General features: G+C 36.0%; 2 protein-coding genes across 2 annotated transcripts; both read right to left on the reverse strand.

Moving 5' to 3' along the window:
* Window positions 1-793: 793 nt before the first annotated feature.
* On the reverse strand, window positions 794-13,166 carry LOC106441760 (B3 domain-containing protein REM7-like). Its single transcript, XM_048753183.1, has 6 exons — window positions 13,050-13,166; window positions 1,857-1,919; window positions 1,461-1,770; window positions 1,294-1,379; window positions 921-1,215; window positions 794-825 (listed from the first exon to the last, which is right to left on the reverse strand). The coding sequence occupies exons 1-6, from the start codon at window positions 13,164-13,166 to the stop codon at window positions 794-796; spliced, it is 903 nt and encodes a 300-aa protein (XP_048609140.1).
* A 2,860-nt stretch (window positions 13,167-16,026) lies between these two features.
* On the reverse strand, window positions 16,027-18,599 carry LOC125584535. Its single transcript, XM_048753185.1, has 3 exons — window positions 18,251-18,599; window positions 16,829-17,114; window positions 16,027-16,726 (listed from the first exon to the last, which is right to left on the reverse strand). Exons 1-3 carry the CDS (start codon window positions 18,597-18,599, stop codon window positions 16,027-16,029), a joined length of 1,335 nt encoding a protein of 444 aa, XP_048609142.1.
* Window positions 18,600-18,826: the final 227 nt, after the last annotated feature.

The raw sequence follows: 18,826 nt of genomic DNA on the forward strand, positions 1-18,826 counted from the left end.
CAAGAAGTCTTCTTCGCAAACAGCTTTGAAAAAAAAATCAAAAATTGTACCTACAATGTCTTGCTTAGTTTCTCAAAGAACACAAAACTTCACAAGAGAAGATACCCACTCATTATTGACCAAGAATCAAGAGCTTTAGTGACTCTAAGAGCATCTCCAATGGTGTTACCCACCATTGGAGTCCTTAGCAATATAATAGTATTTTTGTTTTTTTTTTTTTCAATAGTTAAGGACTCTTATCATAATTATAGGTCCAATGGTGTTATCCAATATGGAATCCTTAGTGTGTTTTTTTTTTAATCTTAGAAATTTAAAATTTAAAACAAGAAATTAAAAATTTACATTTATTAGAAAAGAAAATGTAAACATACAAATATTTTGAATCAAATCAAATAAGTGTTGTATATAATTTCTCATTTTGTAAATTAAGTATGTTTCTTACTTGTACAACTTTTGTTATCTTCTAAGCTTGATTTTGTTATGTTCTTACTTGTACAAGTTATCTTCTTACTTGTATAACATAAAAGAGAAGAGAATGAAGAGAAGCAAGATTGTAGTTAGCTAAACAGATTTAAACTTACAAGAGTAGAGTACAAAGATTTAAACTTATAAGTACTTGAGTCTAAACTGAAATGAGTTGAGAGTAGTGAAACACAAGAACTTGAGTCTAAACTGAAATGATCATACAAGTACATTGTAGCAAGGAAAACAAGAGGATAAAAGCTCTTAACAAGTCCGAGATACATAGCTAAAGACGCAAGCTAAAGAGACGCAAGACTACTTGACCATTCTTCTAATTCACCCGTGAGCTTGAAGCAATATCACCTACAGAACAAAACCAAACAAGCAAGTTAAACTAGAAGCAAAGAAAGAACAAGCAAGTTAAAGACGTCTCAAGCAAGGCAATGGAGATGACTCACCACGCTTTCTGCTCAAGTGTTTGCTCAGTAGTTCAGAACACTCTTTACTTTCCGGGCATACACACAACAAGGGAGTAGTTTTCCCATCTCCAACCAGATTGAAGACAAATAAGTCTCCTATGTCGCATCTGTTATCACGACAGAACTTTCCCCAGCCCCTTGTGATGTAATACATGCCGCCTGATTTGCTAAATCGCAAACTCGCAGTCCATGAGTTTCCCTCTTTGTTCACTAGTATCATCTCTTGGCATTGTTTGTTCAAAGCAGTAGAACTAGTAGCTCGCTTAGGAAGATACTGCAAACACAGAATATTGTTTTTAGGAATCAAAATTGACTAACTAAATCTGGTTTATACGTATGAAAAATGACTCACAAGTTTGTCTGCTTTTAGATTTGAAGCAGTGACCTCAGCCAAAAAACAGAAGTCGTATGAGAAAGAAGACATTGCCACTGTTCCTCCTGAAATAAAAGAAGCAATTTCCACGTCAAAACATTTCACAACAGGTAGGACCAAAACGATGAACTTTGATTGAAACTTACTAATCTCATTGTCATCAGCATCACCGGAGTCGGCTTCTTCCTTGATGATGTGAGGATGTGTATACTGAATCTCACAACAGCTAGGACCAAAAGGAGTCACATGAAACACCATGTCTCCTTCGTGTTTGAAGATCACAAGGTCACCGATTTGAAGGTCATGTGCTGTGGTGAAATCTTTCCAACCTCCGGTGAGTGTCCTGCCTTCTAGTATCACTTCCCAAGTTTGATCTGAAGCGTCTGATCTTAGTTTCCATGTTTTCTGGTTCATCTTCCCTTCTATGTGCTTTGAGAAGAAGGCAAGTGGTATTGTCTGCAAGAAAATGCGAAGTTAATCAAACAAGAAATACATTTAATCAAGAAACGAATGTAAACAAATAGAGAGAGTGAGGTTCTTACGACGCCACTGTGGAAACCAGGAAGCAGAGGCTTAAAGAAATGAGGTTCATGTGGAATCGCCATCTGCAAACAAGAAACGAATGTAAACAATATCAACAATGAGTTTCCAAGCAGACGAAAACCCCATTTCCATTGTGAACCCAAAATCTATTTGATCCCCACAATCGAAACCATAAATCGATTGTGAACTCACACCAAAACCTCTCTAATCCAGTCGCGTTTCTTATTAAAAAAAATTAATTTTGAAATCACGAACCAAAACCATAAATCGATTGTGAACTCACACCAGAACCTCTCTAATCCAGTCGATAACAACAAAGAACCGATGTGAAAATGCAAAAAAATCAAACCAATACGAAAACCCTAAATCGAAAAAATCCCCAATCCGATTTCAAACCCTAGATTTTATAAAACACCTCAATCGAACCCTAAAACGAGATGAAATCAACATGCATAAACGCGAGAATGAAAAAGAAAATAGATTAAGATCGAATTTTACCTTCACGGATCGAGATCGCAATTGGCCTCTCTGTCGTCTTTCTATCGCCTCGCCTTCTGCTCTGCTTTTTTTTTCGGGTTTCTGAAAAAATGAGAACGGTTCGCGTGTTTTCGAACTCGCCTTACCAGAGTCAACACAAAAAACGGACCAATCAATATGTGCCAGCAAGGTAAGGACTTCGATTTTTAATCCTTAATTAAGGATCATCCTTAAATCTCCTCTCTTCTTTTAATATTTCTTTAATCAAAAAGCATTAAGGATTTATGTTAAGGATTGCTTGATTATTACCGTTGCACATGCTCTAATAAGCTCACAAATTTTAAAACTGAAATGTTGAGTTTTGGGATAAAATTAGTAAGAAAATGAAAGAGAAATTGTTTGTGTGGATAAGAAATGAGGATAGGAAAACTATATCTTCATTTGTATATGCATTTTAAGCTTGAAATTGGTTGTTTATTGTGGTCATTGTATTGATGACAATGACAATATTGTAAATATTTGATGAAGATAAGAATGATTGAGTAAAACATTCATTTAAAAAAAAAAAGACATTTTTCGTAAATAACTTAAATTTCTGGGGTGATTAAGAAAAATAAAAGTTCCAAAAAAATGAGATGTCATATTTGTATTTGACTTGACCTTTTGAGTCATATTTCTAAAAAAACCTCTAAATATAATACTGAAATGAAATTAAAAATGTATACTTGTACACCTGGAACAAGAGACAGAATATAAATGACCCAACAAAAACATATAAGACCACACATAAATAAAATTAAATATATGACTTTCAATAAGAAAACACAAATATAATATCAGATCACTAAAATAAAAACACTCACATTCAAACCTTCTCAATAGATAATAATTGTATTAAAAATTTAGTCAATCATAATTAGAGTGAGACTTAATCTCGTTACAAACAAATTCAACGAAAAAATGTTAAAGAAAACAAAAAATAACACATAATAACGAGTCGCACATAACATAAAACAAAAAAAAAATCGAACTTTAAAATAAACATTGAGCACGAAATTATTTAATGACATAATTTTTTCACGCGAAGTGCGAACATTCTCTAAAAGTAAACCAAAAGATTTATGTTCAACAAAACTTATGTCAAACTGGAATGTCTATCTAATTTTAAATTTACCTTATATATGGTTATGAGAGTTTTTATTTTAACTAGAGGTCTTTTCCGCGCTACGCACAGATTATATACTATAATTTTTTGTACAAATGTTTTATTAGTATTCTGTTTCACTTGTTTTATTTCCTTTTATATTTGAAGTATAGTTTTCATATTTATTTCTGTATGTATATATCATAAAATTCACATAAGGTTCCAACATTTAGATAAGAAATTGTTTCATTTAGAACTTTAACAAAGTTTTCATATGTTATAATTTTATATGACATGATAGTCATTGTTACTCTAAGTTTTGAGTAGTTGCATATTCACTTAAATTAAATATTTTAAATTTAAGTAACCCACAAGAAAAAAGAAAATTTGAATATCAATTTTACTTTTGGCAGAATAGAGAAAAAGAATGATATTATGTGACTTTTGTTTTGAGAAAGAGCATTAGTATGTGACTTCATGAGTTTGAAAGATTTATAAGCGTCATTGTTTTTTCAAAATGGTTCGATTTGTTACCAAATGAATTACGTAAGGACCTGGTATGGTCTAAAAAACTGTAATTATTTACTTTGAGTGTGTTTCTATTAGGTGAAGTTGGTATATAATATTTTTTGTTGGTAATGGTGTTTCTTTAAATATTTTTTAAAACTTTTTGTAGACAACTTGCGAATCTCTTTCCAAAAATCACATAAAGAGTTTTGATTCTTTCTTTGGTAATAGAAAGTTAAAAACATATATTTTTGGTAAAATAAAGTTACAAAATATTTTGGTAATGGTTATTTCATAGTGATTTTTTGCATTTATGAATTTCACTTTTTTTGTTTGTTGTTGTGTCTCATATTTATATTTCTATAGAATAAATAGATGGACTTTTAAGTTTTTCACCAGAGGAGGTAAGGAAGTGATTATAAAATCTGTGGTTACAGCTCTGCCAAACAATGTGATGTCATGCTTTAGAATCCTGAAAACGGTAATGAAGAAGTTAGTGAGTGTTGTGGCACCATTCTGGTGAAGTCCAGGGGGTAATAAGAGAGGTATGCATTGGAAATCATGGGACAAACTCTGTAGTCCTAAGGATGATGGAGGTTTGGGATTTAAGGATCTTACAGACTTTAATACAGCTATGCTTGGGAAACAATTTTGGAGATTAATGGACAAACCTAACACACTTTTTTCTCGTGTTTTCAAAGGGAGATATTTCAGGAATGCTTCACTCCTGGAACTCATTAGATCATACTCGTGATCTTATGGCTGGCTTAGTATTGTCTCTGCTAGATCTCTGGTTAGCAAAGGACTAATCAAAAGGGTGAGAACATGATCGTCTATCTCAGTATGGAATGACCTTTGGCTTCCATCCACTCGCCCGAGACCAGCAAATAAAAATCAACACAATCTTTACCCGGAACTAACAGTGGATACTCTTATCGATGGAACATCACGGTCATGGAATATACAGGTTATTCGGACTCTGGTGGATCCACAAGATGTGAAAATTATTGAAAGTGTTCCTATAAGCAGATTTCACCTAGAAGACCGAAATGGAATGGCATTTTACAAACAATGGGAAATACACGGTTAAATCTGGATATGAAGTGGAATGAGTATATCCGGACAGAGAAAGTATACCACCCCAGTTTGGTCCTTCGATAACACCGTTGAAGGCGTTCTGTTGGAAAGTACGCTGCCCATCCAATATGAAACATTTTTTATGGCAAATTTTAACTGGGTGTATAACGGTTAAGAAAAATTTGAGGTCAAGAGGAATGCAAGGAGGTACTGTATGTGACCGATGTAGAGCCCCCGAGGAGTCCACTAATCACGTTTTTTTTTAATGTCCACCGGCGGTTCAGGTCTGGGCACTTTTACGGATTCCAACGAATCCGGATATTTTCCCCACTCAATCTTTGTTTACCAATATGCATTTATTTTGGAGAGTGTCCCCCGAAATGGAGGATCATTACTTTGCTTGGATTCTCTGGTATATATGGAAAGGTAGAAACAATAAATTTTTTAGCAATTTGGATACGGATCTAAGAGATACTCTCAAATTGGCAGAAACGGAATCGTTACTTTGGGCGGAAGCACAAAACTCTCGAACTCAGAGTACGGACCACACCCAAGTTCCAGTAACTTTGGCAATACCGAGTATACCAGGTCGATGGTGTTTTACGGACGGATCTTGGAAAACAGAGGATAAATATTCAAGACAAGGATGGTACAGTACCCTGGAAGGTTACGATGGACTAATGAGATCAATGAATACGAGAGCGAGTCAATTACCACTACACACAGAGATAGAGGCTCTCATATGGGTAATGGAATGCATGAGGAATCTTTGACAGTTTTGTGTTACTTTTGCAACGGATTGTGCTCAATTGGTGAAGATGGTTTCAGAACCAGAAGAATGGCCAGCCTTTGCAAGCTATTTGGAAGACATAAAGTTCTTGAAGAGAAATTTCAATAGCTCAGAGATCATTCATATACCACAGACACAGAACTCAAAGGCGGACAGTCTAGCACGCAATGCAAGAAAACAACCATCGTTTGTCGTTCATATGGATGCAGAGTTACCAGGATGGTTCGCATAGTCTATATGAGTCTGTTTTGTTGCTCACAAAAAAAAATATTTATATTTCTATAGCTTTTAGCTATTCTTATTGAAACTGGTGTTAATTATTAACTGTACACTATTTAAATATATGAGAAGTATAGTATTGTCATAGTGTTTGGAAAATTTTTTTATCCAAAACACTTCAACATTCATTGTGTATATTATATTTTTTAGTTATTTATTATCTGTCATTTGTCATTTATGTTTTTTAATACTTTTATCCCCTTTATATGTTGTTTTCTTTAATTATTATGATAATGTTAGTGTATTATATATACAGAAATAAAATTTAATGTTCATCAAACAAAATATATGCAGTAGGAAGTTTGTTTATTTTAGTTAAGGGTGTGAATTCTTAATATTCATAATATTAATGTTAAATATTTAGCATAAGTAAAAAATTTATCTTTTGGGCTTCTATTTAAAATGATCCATTAAATTATTACTTATATCATATTAAAACTAATTCATTATAATTTACTGCATATGTTTTGGTTAAATTATTTTATTCATTAAATTCTTTATTTCACCCACTTACTCATATCAAATAATAATGTATTGTATTTTTCTTTATTGTATATGTGTTACTAAAAACACAATATTAAGTGGGCATCTTGATATAGAACCATAGATGAAATTCTGTTTGGGAGTTGAGGAAACCAAAACTATTATTTGTTACTTAAGCTTAAATCTTGAACAGTTTGAGGGGGTGACTGGTTTTCCTGCTACCACCCGCAAACGCAGCTTTTGCGGTTGGCAGTGGTTGTCTGTGGTTTACAACAATCACTCAAATCGCTCTATACCGCTTCAAACCGCTCTGAATCTCATAAATTCAAAAGCTGGCTCCAGCTAGCGTTTGCGGTTGCGGGCGGTTGCGGGATGGTAAAATTTTTTTCTTTTTCTTAAAACAATATATATACAAAAGTAAAAATATTTAATAAAAATTTTAAAATTGACATTATGAAAACATTAAAATATATCTATTATATTTTAATTAATATTATAAAATTTTATAATAAAAACAATTTCAATAAATTTTCAAAAATTAAAATTATAACTTTCTAAATAGAAATTTTATATTTATTATAATTTTATGATTTTTGATATTTTTATAATTATATTAAATGTAAATATTGTTAATTTATTATTTGACTGTTGCCGCATTTGGTAGTTAACCAGTCATAAGTCACCCGCAAACGCACCAATTTTTAACCACAGTACCAGTCGTACAAATCTCTTAAAACCGCTAGAAACCGCAACCACCCGCATCCACAAACTTCTGCAACCGCAACCGTAACTGTTGCGTTTGAACCAGTCAGGCCCTAAATGGTTGAGTATTATTTTACATTCCTTAATACTTAAGTCATTATATAAATATAAAATGTAGCTTTTCAAGCAATAAGAAAATTCTGCATAGGAATACAAAACCGGAAAAAAAAAACAAATTGACAATCTATAAACTGTAAAATCTCATTGTTCTTCTCCGACATTAGCATGATCAAAACATGAAACAAATATTTCTTATTCTTCAAGTGCAGCATTCACCAGATGTTTTTTTTTTCACCAGACGTTTCTAATACAATTGTTCAAAAACAACAAAGTGAATGTCTATATAATTGCCTATCCCCAAGCCTTTGGTGAATGTTTTCTTCTTGGCGTGTTATGTTCCATTACCTAACATTAAACCAATTTAAAAAAGCAAGACTATATTTACCTACTTACTTAATATACTCTTATGGAATATTATTTGATTACTACAATATAAAATCACTAAACCTAATCACCTTGGAGCTCAAAGATGTAAATTAAGAAAATATACATTTTCTGTTATCATTTGAAGAAAATAATTTATAAAATTATTTTAGAGCCCTCTATTTCAGTTGCTCCCGGCGGTAACGGCGGCGCTGGTAAGTTCCAGCGATACCCTTTTGCTCGCTTAATATTCAGTGTACTAACTTCGTTTCAGTTTCTGCAGAAGTGAGAGTGATAGTTCTTGTAATCGGTACCGGAGGGAGAGAACACGCCCTTTGTCACGCCTTGAAACACTCTCCTTCCTGCAACTCTGTGCTATGCGCGCCTGGAAACCCCGTCATCACGAGCTCCGGAGACGCTACTTGCGTACCTGACCTCGACGTATCAGACAGCTCAGCTGTCATCTCCTTCTGTCGAAAATAGAATGTGGGTTTAGTGGTTGCTGGTCCTGAAGTGCCTCTTGATTTTGATCGTATCACTGAGATGCGTTTCTACACCCAACTTGATTTTGAAAGGATTTAGGTTTAGACGTAGCGCTTTATATAGGAGGAGGTGAAACGGAAGGTGAAACGAAACAATCAAAAAGAGTTTAAAGATCATCATTGATTGATCAGTAGTGTCTCAAAACTTTAGAGGAAAAACAAAAGTTTGGCAAAGCGGGCCTGGTGTGGGCTGAGTTAAAATGTTAACTAAAAAAAAGCCCAATTTTACTTTTCTTCAGTAGAAAGCGATTCTGACGTGGCGGAAATTTGACTTCCTATTGGTCGATTTTTTTTAGGACGTGACATTGAGTATATTTAGCTTTTATATTGTTAGATTAGATATTAAATTATATTTTATTTGTAATAAATTTAAAATAAGATCTTGTGTTTTTGCAAAATAAGAATATTTTTTTGTCAAAATATGATTTAAATTCTTCTAACAAAACCAGTTTCATGTTTTCTGAAGCAAAGTTTTGTATTTTTCCTATAAAACTATAAAATTATACACATGTGTATTTATTTAATAATTTTGATAAAACCAGAAAACAAGCTAGTTTAAGATTTAAAATAAGATCTTGTTCTTTTGCAAAATAAGAATTTTTTTTTGTCAAAATATGATTCAAATTCTTCTAAGAAAACCAGTTTCATAAATCAAATTGGAAAAGGAAAGAGATTAATTCCATATCGGGAATGATAGAATTCACGGACGATGGTACAGACTTAGCAAGTATAACACCCTAATTCTGTCCTTCACGACCAGACTTTGGATTTGTAGTAAACCCTCCTCTCTATCAACAGGATCAGAGATCATCTCTAAACCATTCGCCTGAGTTTCAGCCAGTGCAACTTGAAACTCCTTAGAAGCAGTTTGATTTCTTAGTCAGGCTTTTATATACAAAACATTGAAAGATTTTAAACCAAACACAAATTTGAATTGGAAAGAACACGTAATTGGAATTTGAAGACTCTTTATATAGTTTTCAAATTTGATTGACAAAATTTGTTTCCAAAATAATCTAATACCACTTGAAATTATAATTCAACTAAGCCATATGGTCGTTATATATATTAACTAGATTTTGACCCGCACATTTGTGCGGATAATTTTCATTTTATGAATGTATACTTTTGATTTATTATAAATATTTTAAATATATAATTTTAATTTTAGTGTTATATATTGTGAATATAAACCTTTTATTTTTAGTAAAGTGTATACATGGTAACATCCATCATATTATTTTAGTAAATTTATTGATATAGAATATTTTTTGGATGTTATGATATTAAGTTTTCTTTTTTTTTGTTATTAAATTAAGACTTCAAATATTAAATTACTTTAATTTTTATAACATAATTTATTTTTTCCTGTTACATTTCAAGAAATTATTCTTTATTATCAATGATTATACGTTTTGAAAAATTTAAAACATTATCATTTTAAGTTTGCATACTTATTTTTAAAATTTTATATTTTGTCAAAATTGTTTGGAAAATTACACAACTATATTTGAGGTGGGAGATTATATGATTTTCGAAATTTGTTTGTTACTAAATTAATACATTATTTTAAATAAATAATTTTAATTTCGGTAAGATTTTTTTATATCTCTCAGAATATTTTTATAATTAATATAAATATTAAATTTATAATTAAAATTTGATTTGTCATTAATATTTTGAATGAATTATTAGAATTTCATAGTTTTCTAATAACATATTTTAAATAGTATATGAACTAAAGGTTAGTTATAAACTATTATATTTTTGTATATTAATTTTTTTTTAAACAATATATTGTTGAGAGTTTCAAAATAAAAAATAAAATAATATGTAGTTGTAGATAAAAAAGTTTAACCTATGTTAATAAATTTATTTTTCTAAAAAAATATAATATAGTTTACGAATTTTAACACATTTTAATGATGAGTGATAATTTATTTAAATGAAATTATTTTAAAAATAAAATAGATAAATTTACCCATATTTAATTCATATTGTACTTCTATTTTAATATAATATATAATATAATTAAAATATGTATTAAATAGTATAGAATTGTTTTTTTGTTTTACAATAAAATTTTAATTAACATTGAATTATAAAGTTATATTAGTATTTACGAAATTAATTAAGTGTTTATTTTATAAAAATATTTAGAAGGTTGGTAGGATTTTGTTAGATTCTTTCTCAACAGAATTTTTTATACTTAAAAATAAATTTATATTTCTATTTTTATTATTAATATAAACAATGAAATATGTCATATTAAGTTATTTTTTGGATGGTCCTAGTATGACTTGTTAACGGTAGATAAAAAATAGGACTCTGTTTTAATAGATTAGATATTTGTTTTTGTCATAATGTATAGATCATTGTGAATATGAAATTTTCATCTTTGTATTTATATATGTTAGCTTCAGTTCCTTATTTAGTAAAGAACTTATGAAAAATTATGATGAAGTTGACATATACGCAAACAACTATAAAACAAACACATGTCCCGTCATGCCATTGCAGCACACAATTCTATATAACATACACACTGATGTGTTTCAAAAATAAACACACACACTAACTTCATGCCATTGCAGCACACAAAAACAAAGAAGCAGCAAAGAGGAGTTGGTGTGGGAACCGAAATTCGCACTGTCGATTTTGTTTAAATTGGGAAACTAGGAAAACTCTAATTTCTCAGAGGTCCCGGATCTCTGCGAAAGCCAACGACAAGTGACCAAATATATGCGAAAATCATGAAAAGATAACAACGAGTTTAGAGAAAACAGTAGATCTTATTTCGAGTCCGAGTAAGAGCGTTGCGATCATTACAAGAGATCATGAAAGGTTTGGCCGCAAAGGCTGTCAGCGAGTTACTTAGTTCTAGCGGCCTAATAGCTCAAACCTAGTTGAGTCGCAGCTCGATAACAAAAGACGAAATAGATATAGAAAAGATTTTTGATTGATTTCGGACTGAACCTTGCTAAAGGCTGCCTACGTACCCCTTTCGAGGATCAAGCCAAACGTAGTTCAATTGATAGAGCTGGACAAGAGATCGAACTGCCTGGGGAGTTCGTCTAGTAATTGAGTGCCAGTCATAGAAACCGAACTTGTCGAGAATAAAGCCAAAAGATTCTAAGTGCAGAGAATTCCGAGTCTAAAAAGCTGTCCCTCCATGCCTCTCGCCTAGGACTCCTTATATACTCGCTCCAAGATTGGTTTACGCTTTTACTCTTATGCCCTTAAGCCGTCATAACAAAAAATGGAGATATTCCATTTTTTCCGATCTTCGTAATTATCCTCAAAATTCCGTATTTATCCGCGGAAACTTGATATTTATCTTCCCTTGCGAACCAAGCGTAAACCGTCCTACGGTTTACGGGCTTTTGGTTAAGAAATCGCGAGATGGGTCTCGAGTCGTGTCTTAGGTCCCTTAGGACCGTCTTCCGACTCGAAACGTTTGTCGCGACTTCTTTTGATAAAGAATGGACTTTCCGCGGTTTTTTCCGCAAAGTTTGATCGATGATTTAGAATGACCGGAAAACATGAGCTGAGTTCGCCACGGTCTTCGGGAGATAGTGTCGAAGGATAGACGAGAATGCATGGATTGGTGTCGTATCGACGTTTCCGAAGAGCTCGATCGCTGCGTAGCAACCGAGCGGGACGGACGCTCGGTCGCTACGTAGCGACCGAGCTTGGCTCGACGACCAAGCGGGACGGACGCTCGGTCGCTACGTAGCGACCGAGCTTGCTCAACGACCGAGCGGGACAGACGCTCGGTCGCTACGTAGCGACCGAGCTTGGCTCAACGACCGAGCGGGACGGACGCTTGGTCGCTACGTAGCGACCAAGCTTTGGCTCGAGCTCGGTCGCTACGTAGCGACCGAGCGGAACGGACGCTTGGTCGCTACATAGCGACCGAGCTAGGCTCGGGCTCGGTCGCTACGTAGCGACCGAGCTGTGTGCATGCTTGGTCGCCGCATATCGATCGAGCTTGGCTTGTCTCCGGTCCGATTGCCATACTCGAGCTTGTCTGCGGCCGATTTGGATACATGTCTGTTGCCTTCGGACAATCGTATTTAGTGGTTCAATTGAGATTTGAACAAGATTTTACCGCAAGGCTCTTCGTAAATATATCTTTACGAGGATTACTTTTCGTAAAAATGTTCATGCTGATTTTTACGGACTTTCAGACATTGATTTCGTCGTGATCGATTTTGACCCCAACAGTTGGTTCGACGAAGTCAAATAAGTTCCAATTTATATAAAAGCTGAACAAAGAAAAAAAGTACAAATGCCCTTTTACAATTAAAAAAAAAAATTGTTTACTCTCTTCCAGCAAACAGAATTTGTTATGTTTCTAACTGTAGGAGAAAACGTGAAGTGGTCTTTATTACTCTCTTCATGCAACTCTTCACCTCTTGGATCCCTACACAATTATTTTGTGATTCTTGAGCTTGATTCTACAGATTATCAACTTTGCTTTCTGATTCTCTGAGCATTGACAGCATCTTATGAAATTGATTCCCAGCTAATGCTTTTTCCTCTTCAATCAGTTTGACTCCATCACTTTAGGTTGTCCACAAGACACTTATATATTCATCAAATATAAAACAAAATAATAACCTGATTTTTTAGTCCAAAATCATTATTTATGTTTTGCTAGTGAAACCGAGTAATCAGGATGACACAACACACCTCCTGACATTACTTGATATGCATCAGTTTCTTGGAACGCTATTGCTACGTTATCTCCAGCTCTTGCAATGGTGAAACCCTGAGAGTCATGATCCAGAGAAATCAAGATTTCTTGATCTCCCGATGTCATTACCTAGCAGAATGTTCCAGTAATGTAAGCCATTAGTTGAAGCAGACTCATTAGTATCATTAAACAATATACTAAAAGCACATCCATAAGAAACTTTTTCGATTTAAAGCTAATGACAACAAAGAGAACTTGGAAACCCATAACACCTAAAGATAACTTGTACACGAATCGTGCTTTCTCTCTCCTAACGCTCTAGATCTCAAAACACCATTTTCATCCGCCTCTGGTCCGGAACGCCGCCGGTGCCGGAGGGCTTTCTCCTCTCCACTCTGTTTGCTCTTTGCTTCTCTGACCTTCTCGTGCTCTCTCCGCTTTGTTTCCGGCTCTGGTTTGGCATCCGTCACTGGCTTCCGTTGTCTGCTTGCGAAGATTGACGATTCCGGTGGTGGTTTGGCTCCTCGTGGAGCCGTGATGCGGTGTAGTGGTGCGGGTCGTGCTGGTGAAGTCGATTTTAGGGTTTATGGTGAGCTCGTTTTTCCCTTTCTCAAGCTCTCCGGTGTTCCGTCGTCGTGGGGGGGGGGGAGATGCGCGGGATCTTGTCACGGCTGGGTCCGGTGGTGGTTCGTTGCTACGGATCTGTCGCGTCGTGCTCGTCTGGTTGAGGTGGTGGGTATTTTGGGTCTCCTCGGGTCGAGGATATTCCGGTCCCTGCTTGCCGCAACCAAGAGTGCTCCAATCTTTGGATTAGGAGGCAAGTTTCGAGTCGGATGTAATCGTGGTGAAAGTGTTCGATTTTGTTTCTTCGTGTGTGTGCTGCTGGTTCGATTCGAGTGTTCGTCTATGGCCATTAGATGGTTCCCAGTTTGCTCTGCCTCTCTTTCGTTACTCCCTCCTCTAGCGTCCTGTTCTGATTCTCCGACGGTTTAGGCGACGGCCTGGCTTTAGGCGTTAAATTCTCTTGTTCGTCATTGTTGTTTATCTCCTTGGCTCTGGAGGTTGTTAATTTGTGGTCAAGAAAAGTTCTTTGGTTCTCAAAGGCTTAGATGCTTAGGCGGTTCTCTCGGGAGTCATTAGCCGTCTTTGAGTCAGCATCTCGTCCACGCTCACATCTGAGCGCCACGGTGTCGGTCTTGTCCTTCCGGCGGTGGTGTTGCTGGCTTTCTTGCGTTGGTTTTGAGACTTCTTTTCAGGTTGTGGCGATGGATACAACCCTTCTTTCTGCAGGTTTCATAGACGGTTCAAGCGTGTGATTGCCCGTTTTGGGATGCGGTTCAAAGCGTCGTGTGGCGTTTCATACATTCCGGCTTTGGTGGCGTTTGCAAGGCCTTGGTAAGTATTTGAATCCTCCCCTTCTATTGTTTCGAGCTTCATAGACAGAGAAAGTTGCAAGTTTGGTGGAGATCATTGGGAACTAGCTACTCCGTAGACGTCAAGGGAACTTCCGGCATCCTCGGCAACGAGGAGAACTTCACTTTCCCGAGAGTCACGTCGATGGTAGAGAACGGCTACCGATGTCGAAGGATTTCAAAAAACAAATTAACGGAATGTGCCGGGTTTAGTGGGTGGGCGAAGCTAGTATTGTAATAGATTGATTTCGATATTTTGTTCAAAACAAGCTTGTAACCGTATCTGATTCCTGATTTATCGGGCATAATTTATTTATAATAATTTAAATATAAAAAAATAGTACACGAAGTAGTAGTTCTGTTTAAGGATACTAATAAAAACAAACGAAGTGAGTGCTCTGTTAAACCCTTGTTGAGCGAATCTAGTCTGAGTCAAACTCTCTCAAAGACTGTAACTTTAACTGTCTATGTGTCTCTCTTCATCTCTGTCGCAAACTTGTGTTCCAACTTTCCGACATGTCGTTGTGTACATCTAATCTCCAACCTTCATCTCCTTCTATCAATCTCTTCTCCAACAACAACAACTCCCCAAAACCATCTCTCAGCTCTCTCCAGTTCTCCATCTCTACTTCTCCTTCTTCCTCTGTTGCTCCTCTCAGTTTCGCCACCACCAACCACACCCTTAGCTCTCAAAAGAAAAGACTGTCATCCGCAAAAAGCAAATGCGATATTGAAGGACATGCCCTGGCTACCTTTATTCCTGTTAATTGTTTCTCCCTTTCTGCCTTCTTAATATTCGCTATCAGAGCCTCAGTACACAGAATGAATAAATAGGGAGATAAAGGATCTCCTTGACGTAATCCCCGCTGTGGAATAATGAGTCCCCTAGGTTGGCCATTTAAAAGAACCCGATATTGAACCGATGACATACATTCTACCATAAGTTTAATCCAATGCTCATGGAACCCCATTTTCTGTAATAATGCCTTAATAAATTCCCATTCAACCCGATCGTAAGCCTTACTCATGTCCGTTTTGACTGCCATATACTTTCCTTTGCACGCCTTATTGGTCCGTAATCCATGAAACATTTCCTGTGCTATAAGTATATTATCAGAGATCAGCCGTCCTGCCACAAATGCCGATTGCGTTTCCGAAACTAGAGAAGGTAGTAATAACTTTAACCGTTGACACAAAACCTTCGAAATAATTTTGTACCCCACATTACATAAGCTGATAGGTCGCAACTCCGTCATCCTGGTAGGTCTCTCTGTCTTTGGGATCATACAAATATTAGTAATATTTAACCTTGAATCCATCTCTCCAGACACCAAAAAGTCATTCACCATCTCCACCAAATCTCCCTTAATAATATGCCAAGAATGTTGAAAGAAGAGGCATGTCATACCATCCGGTCCTGGTGCTTTTTCTGGATGCATCATAAACAGAGCTTCTCTAACTTCGTCCTCTGTCGCTATCCGCAGTAATCGTTGATTCATCTGTGGAGTTATACCAGGTGTTACCTCTGAAAGGAACTCATCAAACTCCGATGGAGCAGTGGTAGTAAATAAATCTTAAAAATATTCCACCGCCACTCTCTCTATTCCATTGTCCTCTGTAATCCAGTTTCCCTCCCCATCATGTAGCCCCACTATCATATTACGAGCCCTTCGTTGCTTAGTTAAAGCATGGTAGAATTTTGTATTAAGATCTCCAGATGAATACCACATATTTCTACTTTTCTGGTGCCAATACTCTTCCTCATCCTTATATGCCTCTTGCAATTTCCTAGATACCTCCATAATATCCTCCTGAGATCTAGAATCATCTGTTTGTACCTCTTCAAGCGCTTTTTGCAAGTCCGCTATCTTTTCCTTCCCATAAGGAGGATTATTTTTCCTCCATTTGGCTATCTCCCGGCGGCAGTTACTAATTTGTTCCACTATACCAGTTCTTGTTCCTTCATTATTATCGGACCAACCCCTTGTAATTGATTCCATAAGACCTTCTTGTCCAACCCATCTCTTATCAAATCTAAACTGCCCTTTCCTCCTAATAACTTTATCTTCCAAATAAGCCACTACTGGACGATGATCCGATGCCACCAGGCCTAAATATTCTGTATAAGAACATGGGAATAGCGTATGCCATTCTTCATTCGCTAATGCACGATCCAACCGACATCTAACCGTGACTGCCCCTTTACCCTTACCCCTTCTGCCTTGCAAGGACAACTTATTTCCTTTGACTGGGAACTCCAGTAAACCATAATTCCTTATCATATTATTAAAAGGAACAAATGAGTTCGCACTTCGCAACGCACCACCTTCTTTTTCATGATTTCCTGTAATCTCATTTAAATCACCAATAATAAACCAAGGCTCTGATCTCGAAATCCCATATCTAGTTAAACGTTCCCACACTTGTTCTCGTAAATCTTGGACTGGATCTCCATACACAAACGTCATATATACCGTTTTCCCAAGAGCCACTGCTTCCACATCTATCATGCGATTACTTGAATATAACACATTAACCTGATACTCATTATTGTAATAAAGTGCTAATCCACCACTTCTTCCCACAGGATCCACTGTGACCAAATTATCAAATCCAAAATGACCTTGAAATTTCTGAGCAAACTCAAATTCTTGCTTTGTCTCTGATAAAAATAAAAAATCTGGCTTATGTTTATGCTATATCTCCGTTAAATAACTTATCGTCCACTTACTTCCCATTCCTCTGCAATTCCAACTTAGTGTTCTCATTTAAAAATATATAGAAATGCTCCCTTGAGCTTGTTAAATTGGATGTAATGATACCCTAGATTCTCCAAATCCTCAATTAGATAATCTCGTCTCCCGATTAGTATCTCCCCTCTTATTAACTTTACAATCTCCACCCTATCCCATAATAGTTTCCCTCTAAACCTCCAATGAAAAACCTTATATAGTCCGTGAAAAAAGAAAATAATAGAGTAGTCCCGAGCCAATAATAATTTCCTTAACCCCCAACACCTCGTGAGAAGCATGAATCTTTCAAGTCTCATCACTTCCTGTAAGAACAATGAATAGAAGCAGAGCACCAATGGCCTTACCACCACCATCAACCACATATCCATAATGTAAAATAATTCCCAATCCATATAAAACCAACACCAAACACCAGACAAAACTTGTAAGGACCAAAACTGATAAAGTGTTACTACAAAAATATCATATTCCCAATGACCAATACCCAATAAAACCCACGTCACATTTATAAATACTCGTAACTCATTCCAACAATTATTCAACTTAGTAACCATCAATTGCCAAACTCTGTTTCTGTGATGAAAGGGCCTAAGTATCTGCATTGTTATCCAAGATACACTCCTCCCTGAACCAAATTGCACCATAAACCATATAACCCGACACCTATTTGACAAAACAACATATAAACCATATTGATGCCTCAGACTCCTAGACCATACCATCCTACAAAAAAACCATTGAGCTCTCGACTGCAATCAAATAAGGAACAGTTCCAACACCTCGCCATATGCCCACAACTCACAGAGAGAATCCAAACATCTATAGTCAATAATTATGCATATCTGATCACAACACGCCCAATACCAATAATCCAAATAACAAATTTTATTCCAAAGCATGATCTTATATAAAGATCTTACCCAACACCAAAACAACAAAATAAAAACTTTTAAAAATAAAAAACCCAGACCCTGCTTGGAAGAAACTTGTAAGACTTGATCCATAAATTAAATCTTCAGATTTCCAGAGTTCAGGTTTGACGAACCCTTACTCTCCAATTCCTTATTTGTATCCCCTTTACGAGTCCCCATCCTGGCTGCTGCACGTTTGCGAGGGGATACAAGCGCAACTGCATTCCTCATCTTTGTGCTTCCTGCAACAATGACTGATGACTTGAACAGCCTTTTACGAGTCCCCTGCTTCTGTGCCTGCTCCATAGTGTCCTTATTCTTCTCTTCTGCACCATTAGTCTGCTCTCCTGCCTCCTGAAGTTGATCATCCTCCTCATAGCCCGCCATCATCTCCTTCAATTCCTCCTCAGAAACTGCCGGGAGAGCATCTATCGTCTGCTCATCTAAGCCATGCTCCAAAAGCGCTGCTTGAAACTCATCCATTTTCATCACGTCCTCCTCATCAGAAAACATGAGGAGGACGATGGTACAGACTTAGCAAGTATAACACCCTAATTCTGAGACGAGCCCCAAATTGAAAGAAAATAAGCACAGAGGAGGAGACAGTGAAGAGAATCAACGGAAAACAAGGCGAACTTACGAGAGTTTCAGAGATCTAAGAAGAATCGAGTTGGAGAAGTTCGGTACAAAAGGTGTGGTACTAACCGCCG

Source organism: Brassica napus, chromosome A2 (genome assembly GCF_020379485.1).
Source record: "Brassica napus cultivar Da-Ae chromosome A2, Da-Ae, whole genome shotgun sequence".
Classification (NCBI taxonomy): domain Eukaryota; kingdom Viridiplantae; phylum Streptophyta; class Magnoliopsida; order Brassicales; family Brassicaceae; genus Brassica; species Brassica napus.